The sequence below is a fragment of the Scomber scombrus genome, chromosome 20 (genome assembly GCF_963691925.1).
Source record: "Scomber scombrus chromosome 20, fScoSco1.1, whole genome shotgun sequence".
NCBI classification, from domain to species: Eukaryota; Metazoa; Chordata; class Actinopteri; order Scombriformes; family Scombridae; genus Scomber; species Scomber scombrus.
In genome coordinates this window covers 11,521,029-11,544,201 of record NC_084989.1, presented here as the reverse complement: position 1 = coordinate 11,544,201, position 23,173 = coordinate 11,521,029, and the positions used below count along the sequence as shown (strand labels likewise).

The window sequence follows — 23,173 nt, the reverse complement described above, 5'->3', positions numbered from 1 at the left end:
GATGCATTAACTGTATGATAATATAGTTGCTAAACACTTTCCAGCTGACTTGCTGTGCATCTTGTAGCCTGTTACAGCCTCATAACATTTTTAATTTTATAATAATTGTTACATTTGTTTGCTGGCCGAAAGCCATCGTTTTCAGTTTTATTTAAAAAGACTCAAATCTTCAACAGTGCTGACATGCTTTTTAGAAACAAGAATGCTGAAAATATCTTGGAATGAACAGAAACTAAAATGATGATTGAACATTGTAATCATCTCAGTAACACCATTTACACTGGGTTCCCTTCACCTTCCCAGAGGCTTCCTCTCGGTAAAAGTTCTTAGCTACTCGTCGAGAGAGAAATTTTTTCAAAGTTCGTCTCTGGTCTGTGATAGCTTTGTGGCGTGCTTTTCCAAGAACTTGCTGAGCCCGTCTACTGTTCTGTCTCCACCTTCAAATTTGACGGGGCTGTTCTTGCTGTTGCTTGGTGCAAAGTATATCGTGGGGAAGCCTTCCACTTTGTAGCTGTCGTTTGGCACGTCGTTGGCTGTGGAGTCCATCTTGGCGATCACTAGGTTCTTCTCCCCCTTGTACTTCTTGCCCAGAGCCAAATAATCAGGCTCCATTTTTTTACAGTGGCCGCACCAGGGAGCGTAAAACTCGATGAGGACGTCCTTTTGGGTATCCATGACGATCTCGTCAAAGGTCTTTCCCACCACAACCTTAACAGGTCCCTTGTTGTTCTTTGGCACAGGCTGGGACTTGATGATGGGTTTGAGCTTTCCTGTGGGCCGCAAAGTGAGAACAAGGGTACATTTTCAGTGTGAAATTTTAAAAGCACTCAAACTGAGCACAAAGTGATCCACCACTTAAATGCTCTTTAATTCTTCATCATTTACTGGAATTGAGGGTTTAAGTCAATGTTAGGATAATTCTTCAGATTCAAGTTATTTCATTTTTCTGTAAAAACACTAATGCAAATTTGGGTGTTGCGTTGAGCACAACAAAAATCGCATGGTGTAATATTAGTCTGTAAATACACAAAATTGTATTCTTTCCAGACTTCCAAAATTATTTTTACAAAAAGGGAAAGTCACAATAAACAAACTATCTGACTCACATTAATCATCACACAAAATGTGCTGCGTTTACATCATGTCATCCTTCAAAATGTACGTGATTCAGCAAAAACAAATGTCACTCACCTTTCTTGAAAGCCATAACAAAGTCTCTGAGCACCTCAGAGTCAAACTCCTCTGGCTCCATGGCAAACTTTTTGCCTTCGTCTGCCAAAATTCCTACGTTCACTTCCTCCCCGCTGTCGCTCAGGCCCAGGCTCTTGAGCTCCTCTGCGTAGTCCTCCTCATCAGCAATGGCAAATGCGTACTCTGGGAAGTCCTTGGCCACCTCGAGCACCTTGGACCTCCAGAACTGTGTGGCTAAAAAAGAAAGATAGACGCCATAAGAAGCGTGTTACTATGACATTCTTCAAGTTGGTGGTGTTTGGCATGACTGTTATTGTACAAGAAAATGTGTCTTACAGTGAGAATAAGTCCAAGTTTGACAACATTTAAATTGAGAAATATAATGATGTTATATGTGAATTGCTAGAAATGAAAATTCCAAAACAAGTTTGTTTTTTGCATTAAGAAAGAAAAAAAACATTGTAAAACTGCTCACTGGACAGAAATTTAAGAACTTTGCCTTTCTACCTCTCTGACCTAACTTTTCTACCATTTAATAATAACAAATGCACCACAGTCACTATCATGAATCTATGCAATTCACAACAGTGTTCAGACTTCTTGAGATGTAAAGAAGTTTTGTGGGCCTTGTCAGAATCTCTATGCTAGCTACCGGACCTGCTACCCTCAACTAGAAATGTCTGTTTGCAAAGTGGATTTTTATGAATACCTACAAATTTGTCACATAATTACTACTGTGGAAGTGGCACAACAACTGTCTCTGGGGTTGCCAAGGATAGAGGAGATTACTGAGAGCTCCACATTATAGAAAGGGGAAATCTATTTTCTATTGTGCTTTGTTAGACCATCAAAGTTCTGATCTTTGAAACTAAAAAATCTGGGATGTGATTTTAGTGATGACCAGTGGGACATTATGTGTCAGAAAATAATTGAACAGAATTATAAATGTACCCACAGGATGCATCTTAACCCACTCAGTTTAAGTAAGATACACCCTACTCATCTTCTAGACGTCATATTCGTAAAATATGTATAGTCAATTATCTACATTTCCTCTTTGGTACACAACTGGAGAGGACACAAGACCCCATATCAGCAAAGAGGACTGGTGTAATATCTTATGTAGTAAAGAAATGCATCTTGCTCACTAAAACCCAAACAAAGACCCCCAATGTTTAACTTGTACTAACAAATTCTGAATGAAACACTAAAACTAGACACTTGTAGTTTAATAAATTAGGGGAATATCTTTCTGAGAACACGGGAACCTCTTATGGACCTCTGACCATCAGCCCAGCCCAGTTAGAAAAAGAAAAAAACATGTACCGTGACCATAGTTGAATTGTTTATTTTTTTTATAGATGTGTTTACTTATGCCTAATCATTTTGTACTTTATTTCACTTTAGTCAACATTCATAAATAAAAACAGGCCTTTACAAATTAAATTGAATAAAAAAGGAGCAAAACTCAAATGCACAGTTCTTGTCTCTAAACGCTCTTTTCTTTCAATTTGTTTGTTTTATATTTTACTTGTTACTTTGTGGTTGAGAACTATTGCTCAACAGCGTTTTCCAGCTACCGCCTAAATAACACGAGCCATATGCTCCAATATTCCTCTTGCCAAACTTTCACTTGTAGGTGGCGCTGCTTCCTTAAAAACAAAGCTGGCTCAAACAAACACAATTTGACAGACACCAAATAAACAGCATCATGACTTACCCTTCCTATAGTCAAAGCTGAAATCAACACCATAGTACACAACCACCAGCGGCCTTTTGGTGTAGCGTTTGGCATCATTGCTTGGCTTCCTGTGGCCCACCAGGGGGATCATGTGCTTTTTGAAGAACTCCTGCACTTCTGACACCGACGTAGAGTCCTATGAGATAAATTAATGCAAGTTGTTGTAATTTGTTTCTACATATATCAAGAATTAGACAGGAGTAAAACCCCTTTATTGCTACTTTAGTTCATTCTTACACTGATACTAGAACTGAAACTGCACACAGTCATTTTATGATTCTGCTGACTTTCATACCCCATGAAACCAATTCAAATCCCCCCTAGTTAAAAAAAGAACACACTGATATGAAAAGAAATAAAGACAGTACCTTCACTGTGAGTGTGTGTGACGCTGGTTCATGCTTGGAGCGGAACTTTTCAGGCTGAACAATGACGATCTGACCAGGTGAAGCTTTGAGAAGTTTGGCCACATCGGAGTTGAAGGAGTGACGGAAGCTGAAATCTTCTCTCAGTACGTTACCTGCAAGACGGATAGTAGTGGGGGGAAAAAAAAGTTTGATTGGCATGTGAAGAACAACAAGAAAGATTGTCAGACAGTCTCTGCACATAACTATCTTGCCAAGCTGAGATATTAAAACTCTGACAGAAAAAAAAGTGACTGAATGTTCAATGTGATGGGAAAGTTCAAAATCTATTCAAGTTTAATGTCATAGTGCAGTGGCATGCAGAACATCACTGAAACAAAATGTTATCATCTATCTTCCTGCAACAACTGTTTGAATCTTCCTTATGTTTTACACAGTCAACATTTATCTTAAGATGCCATTTCTCCTTCCTTGTGGTATATATATGGATAATGACTCTTACATTGATTCACCTGATCAATGCACATTATAATCCTGAAAATATTCCCAGCTCATTAAATGTTCTTACTTACAGGCCTCAATGTAAGTCTCAAAGGCTGCGTCCTGTTCGCTGGAGAACAGGCCGACTATGACAGCATCATCGCCGTCCTTGGTGAACTCCTGCACTTGTTTCACAGCCTGAACCTGTTTGGAAGGAGGTCCTGCCTGCTCCTTCATGTAGTCAACAATGCCTAGAGAGAAGGAAAGAGGTAGGTGGAAATGAATGCACACATGCATGCAAACAAATATTTGCATAAAAAGGGAAAAGCAACATGGAAAGACTTGAATGATTTGTCTACTGTATAAATGATGTGACGAAGACAGTGACCTACCCAACTTCTCTCTGGGTCCATTGTACTCAAAAATCTTGCCCTTCCTGAAGATCTTGAGGGTGGGATAGCCCGTGACGTCAAAGCGTGAGGCGATGTCACTCTCCACAGTGGCGTCCACTTTGGCCAGAAGAATAGGAGGTGTGCGCTCTTTCAACTCCTTGGCAGCCTTCTCATACTCTGGAGCCAAACGTTTACAGTGCCCACACCTGAAACATCAAATCAAATACAAAGGACAAATTAAGCTTTTATTTATCATAGGAGTTGCAATAAAAAGGTTAATAAACCATCCGTATTTCATAATTAGCCTGGTGACTGACCATGGGGCGTAGAACTCCACCAGGATGATGTCGGCGTTGTTAACAGTATCATCAAAGTTGTCCTTGGTGAGCACCAGCGTGGCCTCAGGAGGGGGTTTCCAATCAGGTTGGGAGACCTCTTTCACCCGGGCAACAATGGCTGCAACAGTCATAATAAAAGTCCCCATATTAATGCTCATACCTTTCAAAAAACATGGTTGGTTTTGGATTGAAAGGTTGCGATGCGTTCCTACCCTTCTCTGTCCTGTCTCCTTCATAGTCCACAGGTTCCCCATTTTTCAGGATCTTGATGGTTGGATAGCCCGACACCTCGAACCTGTTCGCCACCTCAGTTGCTACTGTCGCATCTACTTTGGCCACAGGTATAGGAGGGTCATTTTCCTTGAGAGCCTGTGCAATCTTTTCATACTCCGGTGTGAACTGTTTGCAGTGGCCACACCTACAAGGATAAAACGAATTATTACTAGACTCAAAAATGATATATAAGCATGCTGAAAAACAGGTTTGAAACACATGCGTTAAATATCTCAAAGCTGCAAAGGCATGACAGACGTACCACGGGGCATAAAACTCAATCAGAACTGTATCTTTCCCCTCCATGAACGTCTCGAAGTTCTTGTCATTGAGCACCAGCACGCCATTCTCATCTTTCACCTCTGTGTCATCTTCATCCTCCTCGTCATCGCTGTCCTCTTCAGTCTCATCCTTTTCCTCAGCAACATCTTACACCAAACAAGAGAAGAGACAAACTGATTTCAAGAGGATACAAGCTAGAAACTGTGTGTTTCTGTCATTACAACGCTGCTTATTTCTATTGTGTCTTTTACAGATTTTAGTTAACAAAGCAGGTGTGGGAATAACATGTAGCAACATTGTCTGTAACTGAATGATATGAGCAGAAACAGAGCAACCTGAATTAGTATTTTAGATATCTTTTAAATACATTTTGAACAGACACAACACGGTTAACTGTAATTGTGTGTCTGTGTGCTACTTTTTGGGACACATTTCAGACTTAAGGGCAGTTAACTGGGGACGGCTTGCCCAATTAGAGGCAAAACCTGTGTACCCAATTGAGAAAAAGCTAAATCTTGGGCCAGTGGTTAAGGTTAGGGTTAGGATAAGTCTCCAGGAAATGAATACGAGTCCATATAATGTCCCCAAAACTGACTAGGATCTGATATGTGTGTGTTGACATTAACTGACCCGCGTCCTGTTAGCTTGCTAGCAGACTACCTACAGTAACTTAGCTAGCTACTTTGCATGACAGTGACCCGCAGGAAACACATGCCAGCAGCGACACTGCTTCACTTAAACACCGTATTTGGTTGTAATAATCGCACGGGGTTGTCATATAGTCCACTTACCGTCTTCACATCTGCTGACAGTTGTAAAATGTGCAACGCCGAGCAGGACGATGAGCAGCAGAGCAGCCTTCTTCATGGTGCACAGATGATACAGCTTCCCCGGTGATAAACTCAAGCAGTAACGCTGGTGAATGTCATGAAAACACTGCCGACTGCACACACTCGCTGTTCAGATCGATACAATACTGCGGGTGTCTTTGGTTTGTGGCTTCATACAAACTAATGACTTCTGAAATCACGCACGCCTCCTCCTCCGTCTGGAACTTGTCTGACTTGCCACGTTCTGATTGGTCCTCATCATCTGCTGTCCACCAATCACAAGCCGCCACTCAATTGATGAACGCGATACGTTGAAGTATGCTATTGGATAGTTTTATCTATAGTTTTTCCTGTCGGACTTGTTTATGGGTAAGTGGGTAAGAGCAACAAAGTCAGAGAGACTATTATAAAAACTTTATTTAGGTTTGGTGACATTTTACAACATCAACACATATGATACATGCACAATCATTACCTTTCAGTCTATGTTGCCGAAAGGGTCACATTGTTATAATCAAATATTTATTGTGCAAATCAAACCTGAAGATATTTAAAGAAGCATTTCAGTGTCTTTAAAGTCCCCTTCCACTCAAAACTATGTTTTTATTCTTGTTCTTACAGTTGGATGTTTGAGTCTCGCTGTGCAGAGTGATATATGTGCAGATTTTTACACTAGAAGGCTCTTTTCACATGCAACTACGGAAAGTGGAAAGTTTCTCTATGCCCACTGAGAATTTAGTTTTAAGGGGTGGGCCTACAAGCATGATTACAAATAGTTTTAAACCAATCCTGGTCCAATATTCAACTTAGACAAGTGTGATGTGGAAAGTTCAAATGCTTGGACACACTTTCCCATTGACTTGAATGAGAAAGTGTGTTTAAATTGTACACACTTACTGCAAACAGGTAGGCTACTGTATGCTGACAATCATGGATGCATTAACAAGAAATGAAGAAGCTGAGAAAGGACTTAAAATAGGGGTTGTTGTGTCCGGCAGCAAAACTTCTGAAATTAAAAAATATTTGAATATTTATAGATTGTGGGGATGGAGAAGGACCTGTTGTATATTTAAGGATTTTAACAAGATTTTTTTTTTCTTTTTGTAAAAAACAAACAAACAAAGAAGCATATTATACACAAGGTATCATTCAAACTAGAGTGTTTTATACATATTAAAACATGTCTGGAAGGGATCTTTAAGATTATGTCTCAGACTACCTTCGGAGTTGGATAAATAAATATTAAAGATTTGGTTGCAAGGTTTTGAGTCTATTTAGCTGAATGATGACTTTAGTTGGGATGTATCCACGGCTTACTTTGTCTTTGCCCTTACCAATTTTAATAACCAGAATAAACACTTTCTAATTTGTAAAGACAAATCAAACATTCTTGACATATGGGCAAAAAGATAATGACAGCAGACGGGCAGATGCATCCTAACAGAATAGGAAAACTAATGGATGTCTCGTTTTCTTAGTGTTTATCTGGCTATACACTGCCAGGCTCTTCATGGACCAGAACCTCCACCACTACCTCTGTATGGGTGGCCTGAGTGGCTGTTGGACCCTCTGTCCTACACCTACCACTTGTACTGAACCAACAGCTGTTACTTGTCTTAGTATATTGGCTGCTTTGCATCTCCAGAACATTACAAGGGCCTGATTGAGACGCTGCCCATCTACTTTGCGGGTGCTCTGCCATCCAAAGCCCTGTAGGAGATGATGACTCTGGGAGGGACAGACCGTTTCGTCCCTTAAAATAAGGCTGCCACACTGTAGATTTTGAATGTTCTTCAGATGTTGTTCCACTCTGCTTGGGACTGTCTGATTTTTGACCTCTGTGTGCAGGGAGCTGCAGTATCTCCAGTTCAAGCTGGGATCTGGTGATGCAGTGCAGAAATGTTGCAGAAAACCGTGGGAATTCTAATCATTTTTCAATATTTGCTTCAAAATGGCCTACAGGTATTGTTATTACCTGAGCAGTTGAGGCACAGGTGGGCTTTCTCCATCATCATTGACATCTGTGTGGTCATTCACCATCATTTGTTCTGTTCTCCTAAAGCTCTGTAACACATGCACAAAGTGTTAAAACAGCAGTAGCCTACCAAAGAACCACCTTCTATCAAATAAAGTATTATATGTGAGAGCATGTTCATACTGTATAGGTGGAGGCACTGTATGTATGCATCTGTGTCTTTTTCTTCTGACCTGTGAGTCCATGTCAGAGGGTTCCTGCATGAGTGAGCTGACAGGGCTGTCCTCCCTGTAGCGATGGTCTTTGGGAGGCAGCATGTGGTGCAGGCTATTGGAGAGCGCGTTGAGTCTGAACAACAGTTCATCCACTAAGCTTTCAAATTCCTCGAGGTAATAGGTCTGAAAATGCAAAACGCAACAGGATTGAAGTGAAATGGAGTTTTAATTTTATGAGATATCCTGGCTATAGTCTCAATTGTTTACAGCGATTACACCAAGATAATTTAACAAAGATATTTAGATATTTAGAATATATTAGACTAAGCAGCTTTTTCCTTACCCTTGTCTCCGCATTGTTATCAGTCCGTGTTGGTCTATGATGCCCAGTAAACTCAGAAACTCTCTGTCTGATGCAGCTGGATAATTCTCTTATGGTGAAGACATCACTCCAGCTCTGAGATCTTCTGGCACTTCGGACCAACGAGGACACCACACCTGTCATCTAAAAGTAAGAAATTCCTTCAAGAACACAACAATGATCTACGCAGACTGTTTGTTCTATGAGAATAATTTGTTTGAAGACTGTATGCATAAATCAGTATGTCTTGTATCTATTCAGTCACTTTTAGAATTTTACAAGGAAAACAATTAAAATATAGTACGTACCACTGCTGTCCATACTACTGTGCAGAACAGATAGAGAGCTCTGTAGAAGAAACCATGTCCCAAAAGGGGGAGGCCCCCGACGACCCTAAGACCCCGGTAGTGACAGAGCAGAGTCAGAAGGGAGCGTGGAAGAGTGCTGAAAGCCCAGGAGCTTTGTACAAACAGCAAGTTCCCCACACAGGACAGCGCCACCAGCAGGATAAAACCTGAAATCTAGGACAGACAAAGAAACTAAAGTGCTGTCTTCATGTGTCTGTGTAGTAAGTTGTTTCTAATCAAATCCAAGCTTCAAAATAATGACTTTCCGCACATATTGCAGTTCATTTTCAGACAGCATTATTTCTGATGATGCACCGATGATGATGATCACTTTTTCTTGCAACAATATATTAAAAAGAAGTGCTTAGAATCAACATCTTTTATAACAGATGGTATTCCTGCACTAAGTGTTTTTTTTACCATTGGCCAGACCAGGCTGGAGAGCGAGTGGGCGAAGAGTGTAGCAGAGGTAGACAAGGTCCTGTTCAGCCCCGACACAGTCACACATCTCATGGTGACAAGGAATAGCATAACAGCACGCAGAGCACGAATATACTGCAGACATAAAACGTTAGCATGAATGTGATCTCTAACCACAAAGTTGGGTTTTCCATATGTATTTAATAAAGGTGTGTTTAGCAAAAACAACAAACCCTGTACACAGTGTGTCTTCTGAAAAAGTAATCTAACGACAATGTAATGTTAAGCCAGTTTTAATAATGTTCTGCAAACTCTTTATTTATGCTCTAATAAATCAAACACAAAGAAGGACACGGAGCGAGCTGGTATTTAATATGTGTGTTCCTTTCTTTTTCTCTCACTTGTTCCCAGGTAGCCAGGAGGCTAACATCCACATGCTCTCTGTAGTTGTGTCTCTGCAGCAGCTCCACAACCTCCATGATGACAACAGAGTGATATATGTAATGAACATAGTACACTATGGTCACTGTCAGCAGAATGGCCTGCAGGGAGAGACAGATACAGTGTATTTCTGGTACATTTCATACTCTGCAAGCAAACCCTACTGTGTGCTTTCACCTTCAAATGCTTTTTCTCTGTGGTTTACTCAAGAGCTACAGGTTGCGGTACCCTGTCGGCTAGGTCACTGTGATCCTGTTTACACTGGTATGCACACAAGTGGGTGAGTGTGTGTATTTGCGCCTGTTTCCATGTTAGCTGCGTTTGCATGAGCCTTGTAATCTTTTGTGAAAACATTATGTTGGAATTATTATTTTGCCTAGGTGTGTTTATGCGATATGTTGGAGACTCACTTCCAGCCAGTTGCAGGGCGTCCTGCAGTATCCCATCAGCCCTTGCTGCCCTGCAGTGTACACTTGAAGACAGAGATGCAGCAGAGACAAGAGGAGGAATAGAAGCTGCAGGAGAGGTGAAGAAAACATGAGGAACTGCTAGTATTAAGTTTTAAACTTAATACTGTGTTTATTTATCCTTTTAAGATAAACTGAATCATAACTACTTTTACCTGGCAGATCATGACAACATAGTCCCACACAGCAGGAGTGTGATACACCCTAACTGACTGGACTTTGGCAGAGGGCAGCAGGGCACCGGTGGGGCTCTGCTCAGCTAGCAGGGTCACACTGCTGAACAAGTTGGGTGCAGGGCTGTACAATGTGAACTGGACCTTCAGGGCCACCGTCTGTCTGCCGAGCCAGCCAGCTGAACGCAGAAGCTTCAATCTGAACACAGCGTCAGACCTCCAGAAGGGAAGAGGATGCATAAATGATGCTTATGATGACGTTAAAGACATTAAGGAATGATTTCAGGAGACTTTCATTTGGGAAAGCTCAAATAACAATGCTCTCCTATGTGTCAGGTGTATGTGCGTTTCTCACTTTGTGTGGCCGAGGCTAACTGCAGTACTTGGTCCTGAGTAGCAGCCCAGGTGATCACATGTCCTTGGAGGAGTTGCCATAGCAACCATAGCATCTGACTTAGGGTAAGTGGATGCTCTGCTCCCAGATAATAAGTGAATATATTCTTGTACAAGACTCACATCAGAGACCTGAGCAGTCACAACAAGCACATAGTTAGAGCAAAACAAAAAGTCAAAGGTACATTCAAAAACTATATTTATTTATTTATTATTATTATTTATTTTATTTATTCTTGCTTTCACTGATAGATATTTTGTTTATAGTTACTATATTTCAATATTTTACCTTCACTGTGCAGAATGATAAATGTCAATGTCTGGAAGTTAATCATGGTTCAATATCCAACTAACACAAGTGTGATGTAGAAGTTAAACTCCCAAAATGAAACATTTTTGCATATTGTTTTTGTTCTTCTTCTGTTCCTGTTTATAATCTTCAAAAATCAATTACATTTGTTTAATAAGTAGAAGAAGAAAAAATGCAAAGATCTTTAAATGTGACACAAAAGTGTCTTCAATAAATGTATAGTGCAGGTTTTTTCCTCAATCTGAGCACCTATCAGGAGGATTCATTACCATCCAATGTATTAAATCAAAAATACTGCAACTGTATATTAAAATTTTAATTCAAGTTAAAGATTTAATTATTTTGAGGCAAATCTGCCCACTGACTTATTGCATTCAAAATACACATTGACTGATCTATTTAGTAGAGGCTTGGGCCCATGTTTGTGAAACAGCGCTCTCTACAGGCAAAACACATAAATGTGAAGACTTTAGAAGGCAACTTCTAATATGATACAAATTATTTTCTTCAAATTCAAGTGAAGAATACATCCTGAACGTTCACAAAATATGTGGTTAATTTTTTTAAGACTGCTGTTAAAAAGACATTTTAAATACATACTTTTTTTATAATGCAAAACTGGTATCATTCAGTTTTCATTCTTATCATCTGTGTGTTGTCAGTAAATGAAATTATATTGGCACATGTTTGTGATAAAATGAGTTCGATAAGTAATGGAGTACTACATGTAAATGCATGTTTCTTTACCTGTTTCTGAAATGAGCTGGAGATCTCTGTCTTCCCCAGGATCGGCTCACCAATCAAGATGTGTGATTGTTGGATGACATCGAACTATTGAGTCACGAAAAAGGTAAAAAATAGTTTCATTATATATGGTGAAAGTGTCCAGGAGACTTGTCCATGTGGTCAAGTTAAGTCATTTAAAAAATATATTTTTATTGCATAACAATCTTTGACAGAGTGAGAACTTTCATTTTAAATTTCAGGATTAATGGATGATCCTTTTCAGCGTATCTTAGAAATGTTCATGGAGTTCTGAATCTCCATTTATTAATAGTTTACCTTAGTTGTGGCTGATGAATTCTTGTACAGTAAGTTAAGCAGACTGCTCTGTGTCCACCTCCACCAGTCCTCACGCTTTTGTATAGAAATGAAGTCATTATCCTGGCCGCTACTGAAAGAAATAAAAAATATATTTAAAATATATAGTTGATAAGTGCTTGTAGTGTGTTTGTGAAAGATGGTAAGTTAGACTGCATGTGTGTGTGTATGCATTACCCTAGAAACTGTTTTCTGACAGCTTTATTGAGGTGGTAATGGTCACTGAATGAGCTGCCAAAGGTTATACACAGCATGAGGAAGAGCATGGAGACGCAGACACACAAATCCCTGGATGGCAAAGAGAAAGAGATGATTCCTCACACATTTACACACAAAGAGGTGCACATATAAACACATAAGCACCCACACATGCACACACCTGAGGCTTTTATGGATGAGAGTCTCTCTTCTTTTCCTCCGACGAGTCCTCCTCAGCTCTGCTGGAGTCAGCGGACGCATAAGACGTAGGTACCTGGCTCGCTGACGAGCTCCAAGAAGCTGTCAATCAGAAATAAATGACTTGGTGTTCTAATAGAGTAGACTGGAACAGGTAAAATGAGATAAAATGTTGCTATCACCTTTTTGAGGTATGAACATCCTTCCTGAGGTAAAGCAGATGGCCTGAACTGCTCTTCTGGTCGATTAGCACCATTGTGGTCCAACAGTATAGAAGTCTCTATCTCAAAGTCTGTGATACTTGAGAAACTGTGAAAGTCAGGTCTTCTTCGGTACCAAAGTGAGACAATTAATGCTACTGCAAGTATCTGAAAAAGAAAAAGGACAATTGCAAAGAATGAAGCATAAAACTAATAGTATTTTGTTGGTTATTTCAATATAAGATTAGGGATTAAAATGCAAAGCAGATATAATTTTACCACAGCTGGCTGGATTAGGAAGATGCAAGACAACAAGGAGAAAAAAAGAGAGTGTATCCAAAGCAGGGACTTGCTGCTGCTGAACCTGATGAATGAAAACACATGTTCATAAATGTTACAATGACACAGCATGACCCAGGTTATATTTACAACAAAGAGAAACACGTTACAATAAATTAATACAGTTTCACAATCATTCATTTTCCACTACCTCAGTCCCAGCACCACAGAGAGCACCAGACAGGAGATGGACAACAGCAGACACAGTGCCCAGGCGAGATAGTGACACCACTGCAATGCTGATCTGACTCGTCTCCCTCTCAGCTTATCGGTGACGTTGGAACCGCTGTTGTGTCTGGACCACGCTGCCTGGTGAAGCTGGTCATCCTCGAGGCCACTGTTGGATGGATCTTTTTCCTTCATACCAGACAAATGATCTTTCTGGGTTCCATGAAACTTGCTGCTCTTGCTAACACGACCCAACCCTTGATCAACCTTGTTTCCGTCTGTTATCAGAAATGAGTTTTGAAGTGCTGGCCCTGTACTGCCTTCAACTTCCAGCGCATCATCCCTCCTTATGACCACATCTGTTTGGATCACAGTTTTCTCATTTGTGTCTTTGTTTTCCAGATCCCTTGCAGACAGCAAGTCTGTACCCTACAGAAAAAATGAATGAGGATGAAGAAATGCTATGAGGGCAAGGACCAAGAGAAGAGGAAAAACAAAAAGAGTTGCTCAAAGTGTAACCTGGTGTTTCTTCCTCCAGGCTTCCTGCGCCCACTGCTGAATGCTGCTCCAAGAGGGCTCAAATATACTGTGGTTCACTGAGATGGCATCTGTAGGACAATGAGACAGGACAATGAACAAGTAAGGAGACAAGAAAATAAAGGAGAAAACCAATGCAAAACAATTAAGTAAGAAACAGGATTAATGCATAAAGACACAGAGTCACATGACCAGATGGTAATTCAGTGTCACACAGTAGCAAAATAAAGGCATAAAGGCATCATGTCCATGAGAAATTCTCACCATCAAAACAGTCATTGTCAGTGTTTCTGCCCTTTGTGTGTTGGACCCCTGACCCTATCAGCTTGACCTCACACAGTCGGAACAGGAACGATATCACTGTTGCTGCTGGCAATACTGCCACCACACTTAATATCCCAGTTGTCACGGAAACAGCTGATACATCAATAATGCCCACCTCCAATGGAAACTATAAACAAAGGATTAGGAACCACAGCTTTATAGTGACAATTCTCATGCATTGTCAATCTGAAACCTTGACTTTAAAAAAATTATATATATATACATATATGTAAACCAACCTGCTCATCCATTTCGGATATGATTACTGCACTGACACACGCATAACCCAACAACAGCAGCAGGCACATGCTAAGTCTTTGCGTGCGTGTGAACGAGCCTGGGCAGGGGCAACTGAACACAGATATCCACATGTGGAAGTCAGCCAAATAGTCAGATAGCTTCAGGCACAACATCTGCAAGCAAGCAGGTGGAGACCCAGGGTCACATGAGAGAAGAGATTAAAAGATGTTTTCATATGTGTGTCTGTGTGTGTGTGTGCGTGCGTGTGTGGGTGTGTGTATGCATGTTGTACCTTAGCAAAGCCTATTCCATGGGTACAAACACGTAGCATTCGCTCCACCTTGCCATCACCTTTGCTCACAGCCAACCAGCACTGATTGACAAAGAGCCAGGTGCGGCCCTTCACGTGGCCTCTGATCACCTTTATTGAAAGTAGACAAAAAAACATGTTGATGGTCAAGTTTAAAGTGGAAACAACACGTCCACAAAACAGGCAGACTTTACCTCAGATACTTCCACCAGTTTGAGGTACCAGTTTGGGGAGGGTCCCGAGTTGTCGTGCCAGATGTGAACCCCCCACACTGCACCCAGGCTGTCTGCTGCACTGTGGTGTCAAACACAGAGAATCCAATGAACAAGGAGTTTATGAATGATTTTTTAAACCTACTGTATATATTGTGTGATATAATAGTAGAATATGTAGGAAACTAAAAATATATGCTTTTTTTTTTAGATATTTGGATGTTACCTGAGTATAAACGTGGCTTGAGAGTTCCTACTGAATAGATAACATCCTGGGATTTGTAGTTCTCTTGTCTGCGAGAACCCGTCTTTACCATACAGCACTATGTAGACCTGTAAAACACATAAAGACAGTTCCTTAGACACAAATTGCAGTATGTGTACCGTGTGCTGGACTAAGCTGGATTTTATAAGGATATTTTAGTAGCAAAAACAAATTCTTCTGTATTTTATAATCTACTCAGTGTTAAAAGGCCTTTAGCCCTACATTTGTTATCAAAGACACCTGTTTAATTCTCATAGAGCTGAGAAACATAGAGAATTGAACATAGTGTGGAGCTGAGGTACAGCAAGAACAAGATGGAGAAGCTGGAGCAGGAGAATACAGGTTCATTCACACAGTGATCAACAAATTCATGCAATGTTCACATAGACATTACTTTTGGGAGTCATTTACTGTTTCTATTCCAGCCATACAGGCCAGACTGACAGCCAGTGAAAGCAAGAATGCAGGTAGGTATTTATATTATATAAAATAATATCTAATTCATTCATGTTTATCATTCTTTTCAGTTAAAGAGTTAAATGTAACCACTTCTTCTCAGATTCAAAATAAAGTTTTAGTGTAAAACTAAATGTATTCACAGTGCTGGAGGCCAGAATGAGCTCCAGTGAAAACAAAGTGGAGGAGCTCACAACAGAGAATGCAGGTAAAAAACGTATAAAGGTAAAAATGGCATTTTATGTTTGAAAACAGATTCTTGCCAAAAAACTGTATCTGATATAAAGTCCAAAAGTGATAAATGTGAAGTGAAAAGATCTTTTTAAGAAAAAACAAGTTCAACATATTGGTGAAATGTTACATGTGGATGTTAATCTTAACTACTTTTGCCTCTATTGCAGATTTTCTAGCCAGACTAACATGATTTGAAAATAAGAACACAGCTAGACCTACACAGTAACCCAGAAAAAGATGGAAACTCCTGACCATACCCCTACTTTACACTAAGTTTTAAATGTGTTCACAGCATTGGAGGCTAGAATGAGCTCCAGTGAAAACGAGGTGGAGGAACTCAAGAGAGTAAGCTGCTTAAACTGTTATTAAAAGTCAAAATGTGATATTATGTTGGCAATGAGGAGGATGCTGAAACTGAGGAGAATATTCAGTGCACCAGAAAGCAGCAGAATGCAGCAGTGCTGCCTATCAGCATCAAATGACTGTAGATTCAACAAAAGATGCAAGTTATTTCCTCACAGACTGCACATCAGTGACATTCTCTATATGTGCGTCTTCCATGTTTCAACAGACTGACCAAAGGTGGCATTTTCAGTCAGTCTTACTGACACAGGACAAGTTGAACTCTTCAATACTGAAACCACACTTAAGTTCAAAAAAGTCTTCACCAACATTGGCCAGGCCTACAACCCAACAACAGGTATTCAGCTCTTTTATATTCATTTTTCAGTACTGATCTGGGAAGGGGGGAAAAAACCGTTGATGTTTTTCTGGTTTTCCCTCTGTGAATGCAGCTATGAAGTACTCAGTTAATTTTACACAGTTGCAACATTGCTCTGTTAAAAAAATATAAGCGCTCATGAAATCCAAATTACTTGTCTGTATGTGTTTTTTTCTGGTTAGATGACCAAGACTCAACAAAATATTCTCACTTGAAATATCAATACACTTTGCACATTTATGAAGAACTAGTTTAAAGTTTATCAAGAACTTTAACTCTTAACCCCAAACTCCTACAGTGACACTCTGTAGATCCATCTATGTAACCCAGAGTGCAGCAGAGTCTTTATGTATGTTTAGTGCATGTTTTTTGTTGTGTTGGCTTTTGCAATACAATCTTTAAAACACAAATATAAATACACATCAGATGGACCATAACCCAGTTGTAGGCCTTTACAACCTGTTAAAGTAAGTCTGGGAAACAAACACATACACCCTTAGGAAAAATAAAAGACTGACATTGCTCCTATCAACTCATTACACTATTAACTTTCACTACAAATTATTTTAAAAGAACATCATTCTAACTAGTTGTTTTCTTTAAATTCAGCTCAGTGTTCAAGGATCTTTGGTGTTATTTTTACATTCGTTATCAAAGACACCTGTTTAATTCTCATACAGCAGTTCAGTGACCTGTTTTACGTGTATATAAAGACAGGAACAGAGTCAGACTGCATCTTGCTGTCTAAAGAGGTGATATTTCACAATGAGGCGTGCTGCAGCTTTTCTGGTGTTGCTGCTCTGTCTGTACTGGACGAGGGCTCAGGGTGAGAGTGGAGGGGTGACAGGGAATGATATCACTCAGACGGAGGTTCAGTCTGAGATCCTGGCTGTCAAAGCAACCAGTGATCAGACCAACATCACCCCTGATATCTGGGCTGAGCTGAAGGGGCTGAGAGACATGGCCATCGAACACAGTGTGGAGCTGAGAACAGCAAGAGCAAGATGGAGAAGCTGGAGCAGGAGATTTATTGTTTCTATTCCAGCCATACAGGCCAGACTGACAACCAGTGAAAGCAAGAATACAGGTAGATATTTCTATCTTATAAAATAATATATAATTCATTCATATTTTTGATTATTTTCCTGTCAGACTCAAAAGTTAAATGTAACCACATATTTGAAGTGTTTAGTGAGATGAATATTTAAGGTTCAAAATAAACCTTTTAATGAAAAACTTTAAATGTGTTCACAGTTTTGGAGGCCCGACTGGCAGCCAGTGAAAGCAAGAATGCAGGTAGATATTTATATATTTAAAAACAAATTTTAATCAATAAATGTTCACGATTCTTTAATTTTACATATTAATGTTAAATGTGTTGACAGCGTTGGAGGAAAGAATGAGCTCCAGTGAAAACCAGGTGGTAAAGCTCCAGATACAGAATGCATGTGCTTATATCATTATTAAGAACAGCAGGAAGCTGCAAAATACACAGCTGCCAGCTTTTAGGTACACATACAGGTATTTCAAGTTCTAATTATGTAGTTTATCTCCTTTGAAATAAAAGACCAAAATGAACGCCAGTGAAAATGTGGTCAAGGAGCTCCAGAGAGAGAACACAGGTAAGCTTTAAAAAGGGTGTGAAAATGACACTGAATATATTATGTTAGCAATGAGAAAATATCAACAGAGATTAAAATAAGTGTAAGGTTCATTAATAATATTTTTGCAGTTTTGGAAGATTGAGCACCAGATTAAAGTGAGGTTCATACTGAACTTTTTGGTGGAAAATCTTAAATGTATTTACAGTTTTGGAAGCATGACTACAACAGTGAAAGATGTGTATTTGGACAAAATTATATCTTTTTAAAAGATAAAACAGTAATTTAAATGTGTTCACAGTTTTGGAGGCCAGAATGAACACCAGTGAAAAAGAGGTGGAGGAACTGAAGAGGGAGAACACAGGTTTTAATTACCAAACTGACTGAAGACAAGTCAAAAGATATTCACCTATTCAGCAGAGATGAGTTCAATATGAGATTTTAAATCTGCCTGTTGATCAATTAATCAATTAATCTGATTATTAATGTTGCCTTCTATTACAGATCTTCTAGCCAGAGTAACAGCATGTGAAAATAAGAGCACAGGCTGTCGCCATAGTGATCATGTTAAAACCTTGAAGCCTGCTGACCATAAACATACTTCACAATAATATTAATGTTAAATGTGTTGACAGTGTTGGAGGCCAGAATGAGCTCCAGTGAAAACGAGGTGGAGGAGCTTAAGAGACAGAATACAGGTAAACTGCTTATATCATTATTAAGAACAGCAGGAAGCTGCAAAATACACAGCTGCCAGTTTATTAGGTACACATACTGTACAGGTATTTCAAGTCATATTTCTGTAGATTACTTCCTTAAAATGTATTAACAGTTTTGGAAGTAAGAGTAAACAGCAGTGAAAATAAGTATTTGAAAAAAATTATATCTTTTTAAATATACAGTAACTTTAAATGTGTTGACAGTGTTGGAGGCCAGAATGAGCTCCAGTGAAAACGAGGTGGTAAAGCTCCAGATACAGAATGCAGGTAAACTGCTTATATCATTATTAAGAACAGCAGGAGGCTGCAAAATATACACGGTTGCCAATTTATTAGGTACACATACAGGTATTTCAAGTTCCGGTTATGTAGATTACCTCCTTTAAAATAAAAATGTTAATGTTAAATGTATTCACAGTGTTGAAGGCCAGATTGAACTCCAGTGAAAATGTGATGGAGGAGCTCAAGAGAGAGTACACAGGTAAGCTGCAAAACGCACAGCTGCCAGTTTATTAGGTTCACATATAGGTATTTCAAGGTCCAATGTTGTTTATCTCCTTTACAATAAAAATGTTAAATGTGTTGACAGTGTTAGAGTCCAGAATGAGCTCCAGTGAAAACGAGGTGGAGGAGCTCAAGAGACAGAATACAGGTAAACTGCTTATATCATTATTAAGAACAGCAGGAAGCTGCAAAATACACAGCTGCCAGTTTATTAGGTACACATACTGTACAGGTATTTCAAGTCATATTTCTGTAGATTACTTCCTTAAAATGTATTAACAGTTTTGGAAGTAAGAGTAAACAGCAGTGAAAATAAGTATTTGAAAAAAATTATATCTTTTTAAATATACAGTAACTTTAAATGTGTTGACAGTGTTGGAGGCCAGAATGAGCTCCAGTGAAAACGAGGTGGTAAAGCTCCAGATACAGAATGCAGGTAAACTGCTTATATCATTATTAAGAACAGCAGGAGGCTGCAAAATATACACAGTTGCCAATTTATTAGGTACACATACAGGTATTTCAAGTTCCGGTTATGTAGATTACCTCCTTTAAAATAAAAATGTTAATGTTAAATGTATTCACAGTGTTGAAGGCCAGATTGAACTCCAGTGAAAATGTGATGGAGGAGCTCAAGAGAGAGTACACAGGTAAGCTGCAAAACGCACAGCTGCCAGTTTATTAGGTTCACATATAGGTATTTCAAGGTCCAATGTTGTTTATCTCCTTTACAATAAAAATGTTAAATGTGTTGACAGTGTTAGAGTCCAGAATGAGCTCCAGTGAAAATGAGGTGGAGGAGCTGAAGAGAGTGAATGCAGGTAAACTGCTTGTATCAATATCAAAGAGTCAAAATGTTGTATTATTGAAGGAGTTAGAAATGTAACAGTAAATTGAGGGTCATCCTCTGTGCAGCAAGATGCAGAGTGACATTAATACAGTTATTAAATCAGACAGAAGAGACATATTTCAGCTGTTACTGATGTGAGAGGAGCATATTCTCACTGTGTTTCTTTCACATTCACACAGACCGACCAAAGGTGGCATTTTCTGCTGCCCTAACTGACGAAGGAAAAGTTGGACCCTTCAGTACTGACAGCACACTTAAGTTCAGTAAAATTTTCACCAACATCGGCCAGGCTTATAGCCCAATTACAGGTAATTAGATATTTCATCTGCTCACACTGATTTCATTTAAGTTATTAGATGGTCTTTTAGATTTATGAACCAATTTGTCATCTCTTAGGAATTGCCTTTTTATGCATACTTTCTATCGCTATAGATGTCCAGGAGGAAATTATGTCCTTTAAACCTTTATATTGCCTATTTTGCCATTTTTCCACATTTAAGTTCCTATATTGGTATTTCTTATTTTCTTGGTCGGCTAGCTGTGGGTTGGAAGCTTTCAGATAAAGTATGTTATACTGGGATAGACATGATGCCATTTTGGTGAAGGGACTTTAACATACTTTGCACATGTTTTAAAACACTATTTAGCTACAGTTGCAATCAGAAATATTCAACCCCCCAAAGATTTTAAGGATTTATCTATTAAAGTTTTGTCAAAGAGCCAGATTCTTCTTTGGATGACTTCTTTATGAGTTGAGTGATACATAAAATAAACACAGAAAATAAATGATCTAGTATTTGTGTGTAACAGTATATTTTGTTAAGATAGCCATGTCACAATTATTCAACCCCTATATAATATTGTTGTTTTTAAAGCCTTCCGCCGGTTTTTATGGCCTAAAGTGGAGTAGAAACATAATGAAGCCTTTGGGAACTCTATAATGATCCTTCATTTGATTCAGCTGTGATGCATATATAAACCCCACCCATGAAGGTATCCAAGGTGAGCTGCAATCATGGGAAAGACAAAGGAGCTTCCATAAAGCTGAGAGAGGAGATTATTTCATCACACCTGAAGAGCTTTGGGTATAAGAAGATTTCCAAAACATTCAACATTCCGAGAGACACCATTGGGAACATCATAAGGAAGTTCAAAACATCTGGAACAGCTGCAAACCTGCCTGGCTGTGGAAGAAAGCCCAAAATTTCATCAAGGGCCCATAGCAACTTAGTCAGGACAACTGAGAAAACCCCCCATGTTACTGCAAAACAACTACAGGATGACCTGTTGAAGGCTGGTACAAGTGCTTCAGTGGCAACTATAAGACGTGCACTGAATAAACAAGGACTTCATGGCCCGACTCCAACACGCTCCACTCTTGACCACAAAGAACATCAAAAGTCGCCTAGAATAATCCAGGAGGAATTTGGATAAGACTACAGAGTTTTGGGAGACAGTTCTATGGACCGATGAAACCAAGCTGGACCTGTTTGGACATATGGACCAGCGGTATGTCTGGCGTGCGAAAGGCCAGGCTTATGACCACAGGAATACCATCCCCACAGTCAAGCATGGAGGTGGATCATTGATGATGTGGGGCTGTTTGTCTGCAGCAGGAACTGGCAATCTTGACCGTGTACCTGGAATCATGGATTCCCAGAAATACCAGGCCATTTTAAGGAGGAACGTGATGTCTTCTGTTGACAAATTGAACCTTGGTGATCATTGGACTTTCCAGCAGGACAATGATCCCAAGCACACCTCCAAGTCAACCAAAGCTATGTTGAGAAATGGATCCTGGAATGTCCTGGAGTGGCCTTCTCAGTCACCAGATTTAAATCTGATTGAAAATCTTTGGTGGGATTTAAAGAAGGCAGTTGCAGCACGGAAGCCATCAAACATCACTGAGCTGGAGGCTTCTGCTCATGAAGAATGGGCAAAGATACCGATCGAGAGGTGTAAGAAGCTTGTCAGCACCCACCGAAAATGTTTGTTAGAAGTTATAAAAGCAAAAGGATGCTCCACAAAGTACTGAAGCTGGGGGTTGAATAATACTGCACATGCACATTTGTTAAGAGAGTTACATTTTTCATTTGAACTTCAAAGTTGAGTCAACTTGTGTTGTCAAAATAACTCAAATATGTATCAATAAATATGTTCTGTTATTTAATGAGGTTTTTTGTCACTTATTGTCATTATCCTTCATACACATCACTAAAATGTCTTTTGAGGTGAGGGGGTTGAATATTTCTGATTGCAACTGTATTTTTATTCATTTTGACTGTCTTTTTCATTCTAATTACTTCTGTGAAAGCTTTGATAGTTTAATAGTGTTTTGAAAGTGTTTTCACTGAACTGACTCCTTGATCAGTTCTCTAACAGTCTACCAAACACAGATTTGGCAACAAATTCCTCAACACTTAGATATACATATAAAGCCTGACAACAGAAATTAAATGAATCATTTCCTCTTTTGTTGCAGGTATCTTTACAGCACCAGTCAGAGGAGCCTACTACTTCAGATTCCATGGGTTTGAATCACGGACATCAATGATAATAGGTATTGGACTGTATCACAATGACAAGAAAATTACTGTTAGTTATGATACAGAGGATGACATTGGTCATGTCACTGTGTCTAATGCATTTGTTCTTGAACTGGAAAAGGGAGATGTGATCTACCTGGTCCTCATCTCAACCTGTGGTGTTTATGATGATCTCAATAATCGTACCACTTTTAGCGGATTCCTACTTTATGCTCTGTGATGTCAGCTGTAAAAACACCCATAGTTGAGTCAAGTGTCAAAATTACTCTATTAAAAAATATGAAATCCAAGTAATCTGTGTGTGTGTGTGTGTGTGTGTGTGTGTATTTTTGTAAGGTTACATGAACAAGACAGGATGAAAAAGTCATCTGCTGACAATATCAAACAACCTCCCCACAAATGCTTTAAACAACTTGTGTTGTAGCACAACAATATTCTTTGACTCCATACACGACT

The 23,173-nt window shown here is 39.4% G+C and overlaps 3 protein-coding genes across 8 annotated transcripts in view; 1 reads left to right on the top strand and 2 right to left on the bottom strand.

Annotated features, from left to right (window-relative positions):
- Window positions 1-57: 57 nt before the first annotated feature.
- Window positions 58-6,096, bottom strand: pdia4 (protein disulfide isomerase family A, member 4). The gene is made up of 10 exons (XM_062441914.1): window positions 5,854-6,096; window positions 5,043-5,208; window positions 4,720-4,925; window positions 4,487-4,625; window positions 4,170-4,375; window positions 3,870-4,028; window positions 3,301-3,452; window positions 2,912-3,068; window positions 1,192-1,425; window positions 58-770 (listed from the first exon to the last, which is right to left on the bottom strand). Exons 1-10 carry the CDS (start codon window positions 5,927-5,929, stop codon window positions 355-357), a joined length of 1,911 nt encoding a protein of 636 aa, XP_062297898.1. The 5' UTR covers window positions 5,930-6,096; the 3' UTR covers window positions 58-354.
- A 240-nt stretch (window positions 6,097-6,336) lies between these two features.
- Window positions 6,337-23,173, bottom strand: part of LOC134002640 (polycystin-1-like protein 1) — a 39,843-nt gene continuing 23,006 nt past the window's right edge. Inside the window, exons 35-57 of the mRNA XM_062441981.1 lie at window positions 15,048-15,154; window positions 14,804-14,903; window positions 14,592-14,720; window positions 14,299-14,472; window positions 14,000-14,186; window positions 13,718-13,899; window positions 13,182-13,627; window positions 12,971-13,055; window positions 12,674-12,859; window positions 12,475-12,593; window positions 12,273-12,383; window positions 12,057-12,165; window positions 11,742-11,825; window positions 10,675-10,816; window positions 10,274-10,539; window positions 10,062-10,166; window positions 9,612-9,752; window positions 9,211-9,345; window positions 8,752-8,964; window positions 8,426-8,587; window positions 8,101-8,265; window positions 7,868-7,956; window positions 6,337-7,772 (exon numbers count right to left, since the gene is read on the bottom strand). Coding sequence (XP_062297965.1) covers window positions 7,382-7,772; window positions 7,868-7,956; window positions 8,101-8,265; window positions 8,426-8,587; window positions 8,752-8,964; window positions 9,211-9,345; window positions 9,612-9,752; window positions 10,062-10,166; window positions 10,274-10,539; window positions 10,675-10,816; window positions 11,742-11,825; window positions 12,057-12,165; window positions 12,273-12,383; window positions 12,475-12,593; window positions 12,674-12,859; window positions 12,971-13,055; window positions 13,182-13,627; window positions 13,718-13,899; window positions 14,000-14,186; window positions 14,299-14,472; window positions 14,592-14,720; window positions 14,804-14,903; window positions 15,048-15,154 — 3,828 coding nt within the window. The 3' untranslated portion in view covers window positions 6,337-7,381. The remainder of the gene's footprint in view (window positions 7,773-7,867; window positions 7,957-8,100; window positions 8,266-8,425; window positions 8,588-8,751; window positions 8,965-9,210; window positions 9,346-9,611; window positions 9,753-10,061; window positions 10,167-10,273; window positions 10,540-10,674; window positions 10,817-11,741; window positions 11,826-12,056; window positions 12,166-12,272; window positions 12,384-12,474; window positions 12,594-12,673; window positions 12,860-12,970; window positions 13,056-13,181; window positions 13,628-13,717; window positions 13,900-13,999; window positions 14,187-14,298; window positions 14,473-14,591; window positions 14,721-14,803; window positions 14,904-15,047; window positions 15,155-23,173) is intronic.
- Window positions 15,418-22,987, top strand: LOC134002255 (uncharacterized). Of its 6 annotated transcripts, none has more exons than XM_062441565.1 (18): window positions 15,418-15,553; window positions 15,688-15,750; window positions 16,069-16,121; window positions 16,348-16,476; window positions 16,680-17,584; window positions 17,752-17,793; window positions 17,883-17,917; window positions 18,065-18,119; window positions 18,400-18,462; window positions 18,734-18,796; window positions 19,022-19,084; window positions 19,236-19,298; window positions 19,407-19,469; window positions 19,695-19,757; window positions 19,909-19,971; window positions 20,080-20,142; window positions 20,351-20,479; window positions 22,654-22,987. In XM_062441565.1, exons 5-18 carry the CDS (start codon window positions 17,263-17,265, stop codon window positions 22,935-22,937), a joined length of 1,371 nt encoding a protein of 456 aa, XP_062297549.1. In that variant the 5' UTR covers window positions 15,418-15,553; window positions 15,688-15,750; window positions 16,069-16,121; window positions 16,348-16,476; window positions 16,680-17,262; the 3' UTR covers window positions 22,938-22,987. The 6 variants fall into 6 exon arrangements, with proteins under 6 accessions (XP_062297549.1, XP_062297551.1, XP_062297552.1 ...); XM_062441566.1 differs by having other exon boundaries at window positions 15,428-15,553; window positions 15,646-15,750; window positions 15,944-16,121; XM_062441570.1 differs by lacking the exon at window positions 22,654-22,987 and adding an exon at window positions 21,047-21,084 and having other exon boundaries at window positions 15,428-15,553; window positions 15,944-16,121.

What these genes read in the sequence shown, in the direction of transcription:
- pdia4 (XM_062441914.1), bottom strand. Translation starts at nt 5,929, where the DNA reads ATGAAGAAGGCTGCTCTGCTGCTCATCGTCCTGCTCGGCGTTGCACAT. An exon ending in CAGCTTTGACTATAGGAAGG is followed by an intron (nt 1,426 to 2,911) that starts GTAAGTCATGAT and finishes TTTCTTTTTTAG; the next exon opens with CCACACAGTTCTGGAGGTCC. An exon ending in TGTTATGGCTTTCAAGAAAG is followed by an intron (nt 771 to 1,191) that starts GTGAGTGACATT and finishes TGCGGCCCACAG; the next exon opens with GAAAGCTCAAACCCATCATC.
- LOC134002255 (XM_062441565.1), top strand. Translation starts at nt 17,263, where the DNA reads ATGAGGCGTGCTGCAGCTTTTCTGGTGTTGCTGCTCTGTCTGTACTGG. An exon ending in GCTCCAGATACAGAATGCAG is followed by an intron (nt 19,085 to 19,235) that starts GTAAACTGCTTA and finishes ATGTATTCACAG; the next exon opens with TGTTGAAGGCCAGATTGAAC. An exon ending in GCTCAAGAGAGAGTACACAG is followed by an intron (nt 19,299 to 19,406) that starts GTAAGCTGCAAA and finishes ATGTGTTGACAG; the next exon opens with TGTTAGAGTCCAGAATGAGC.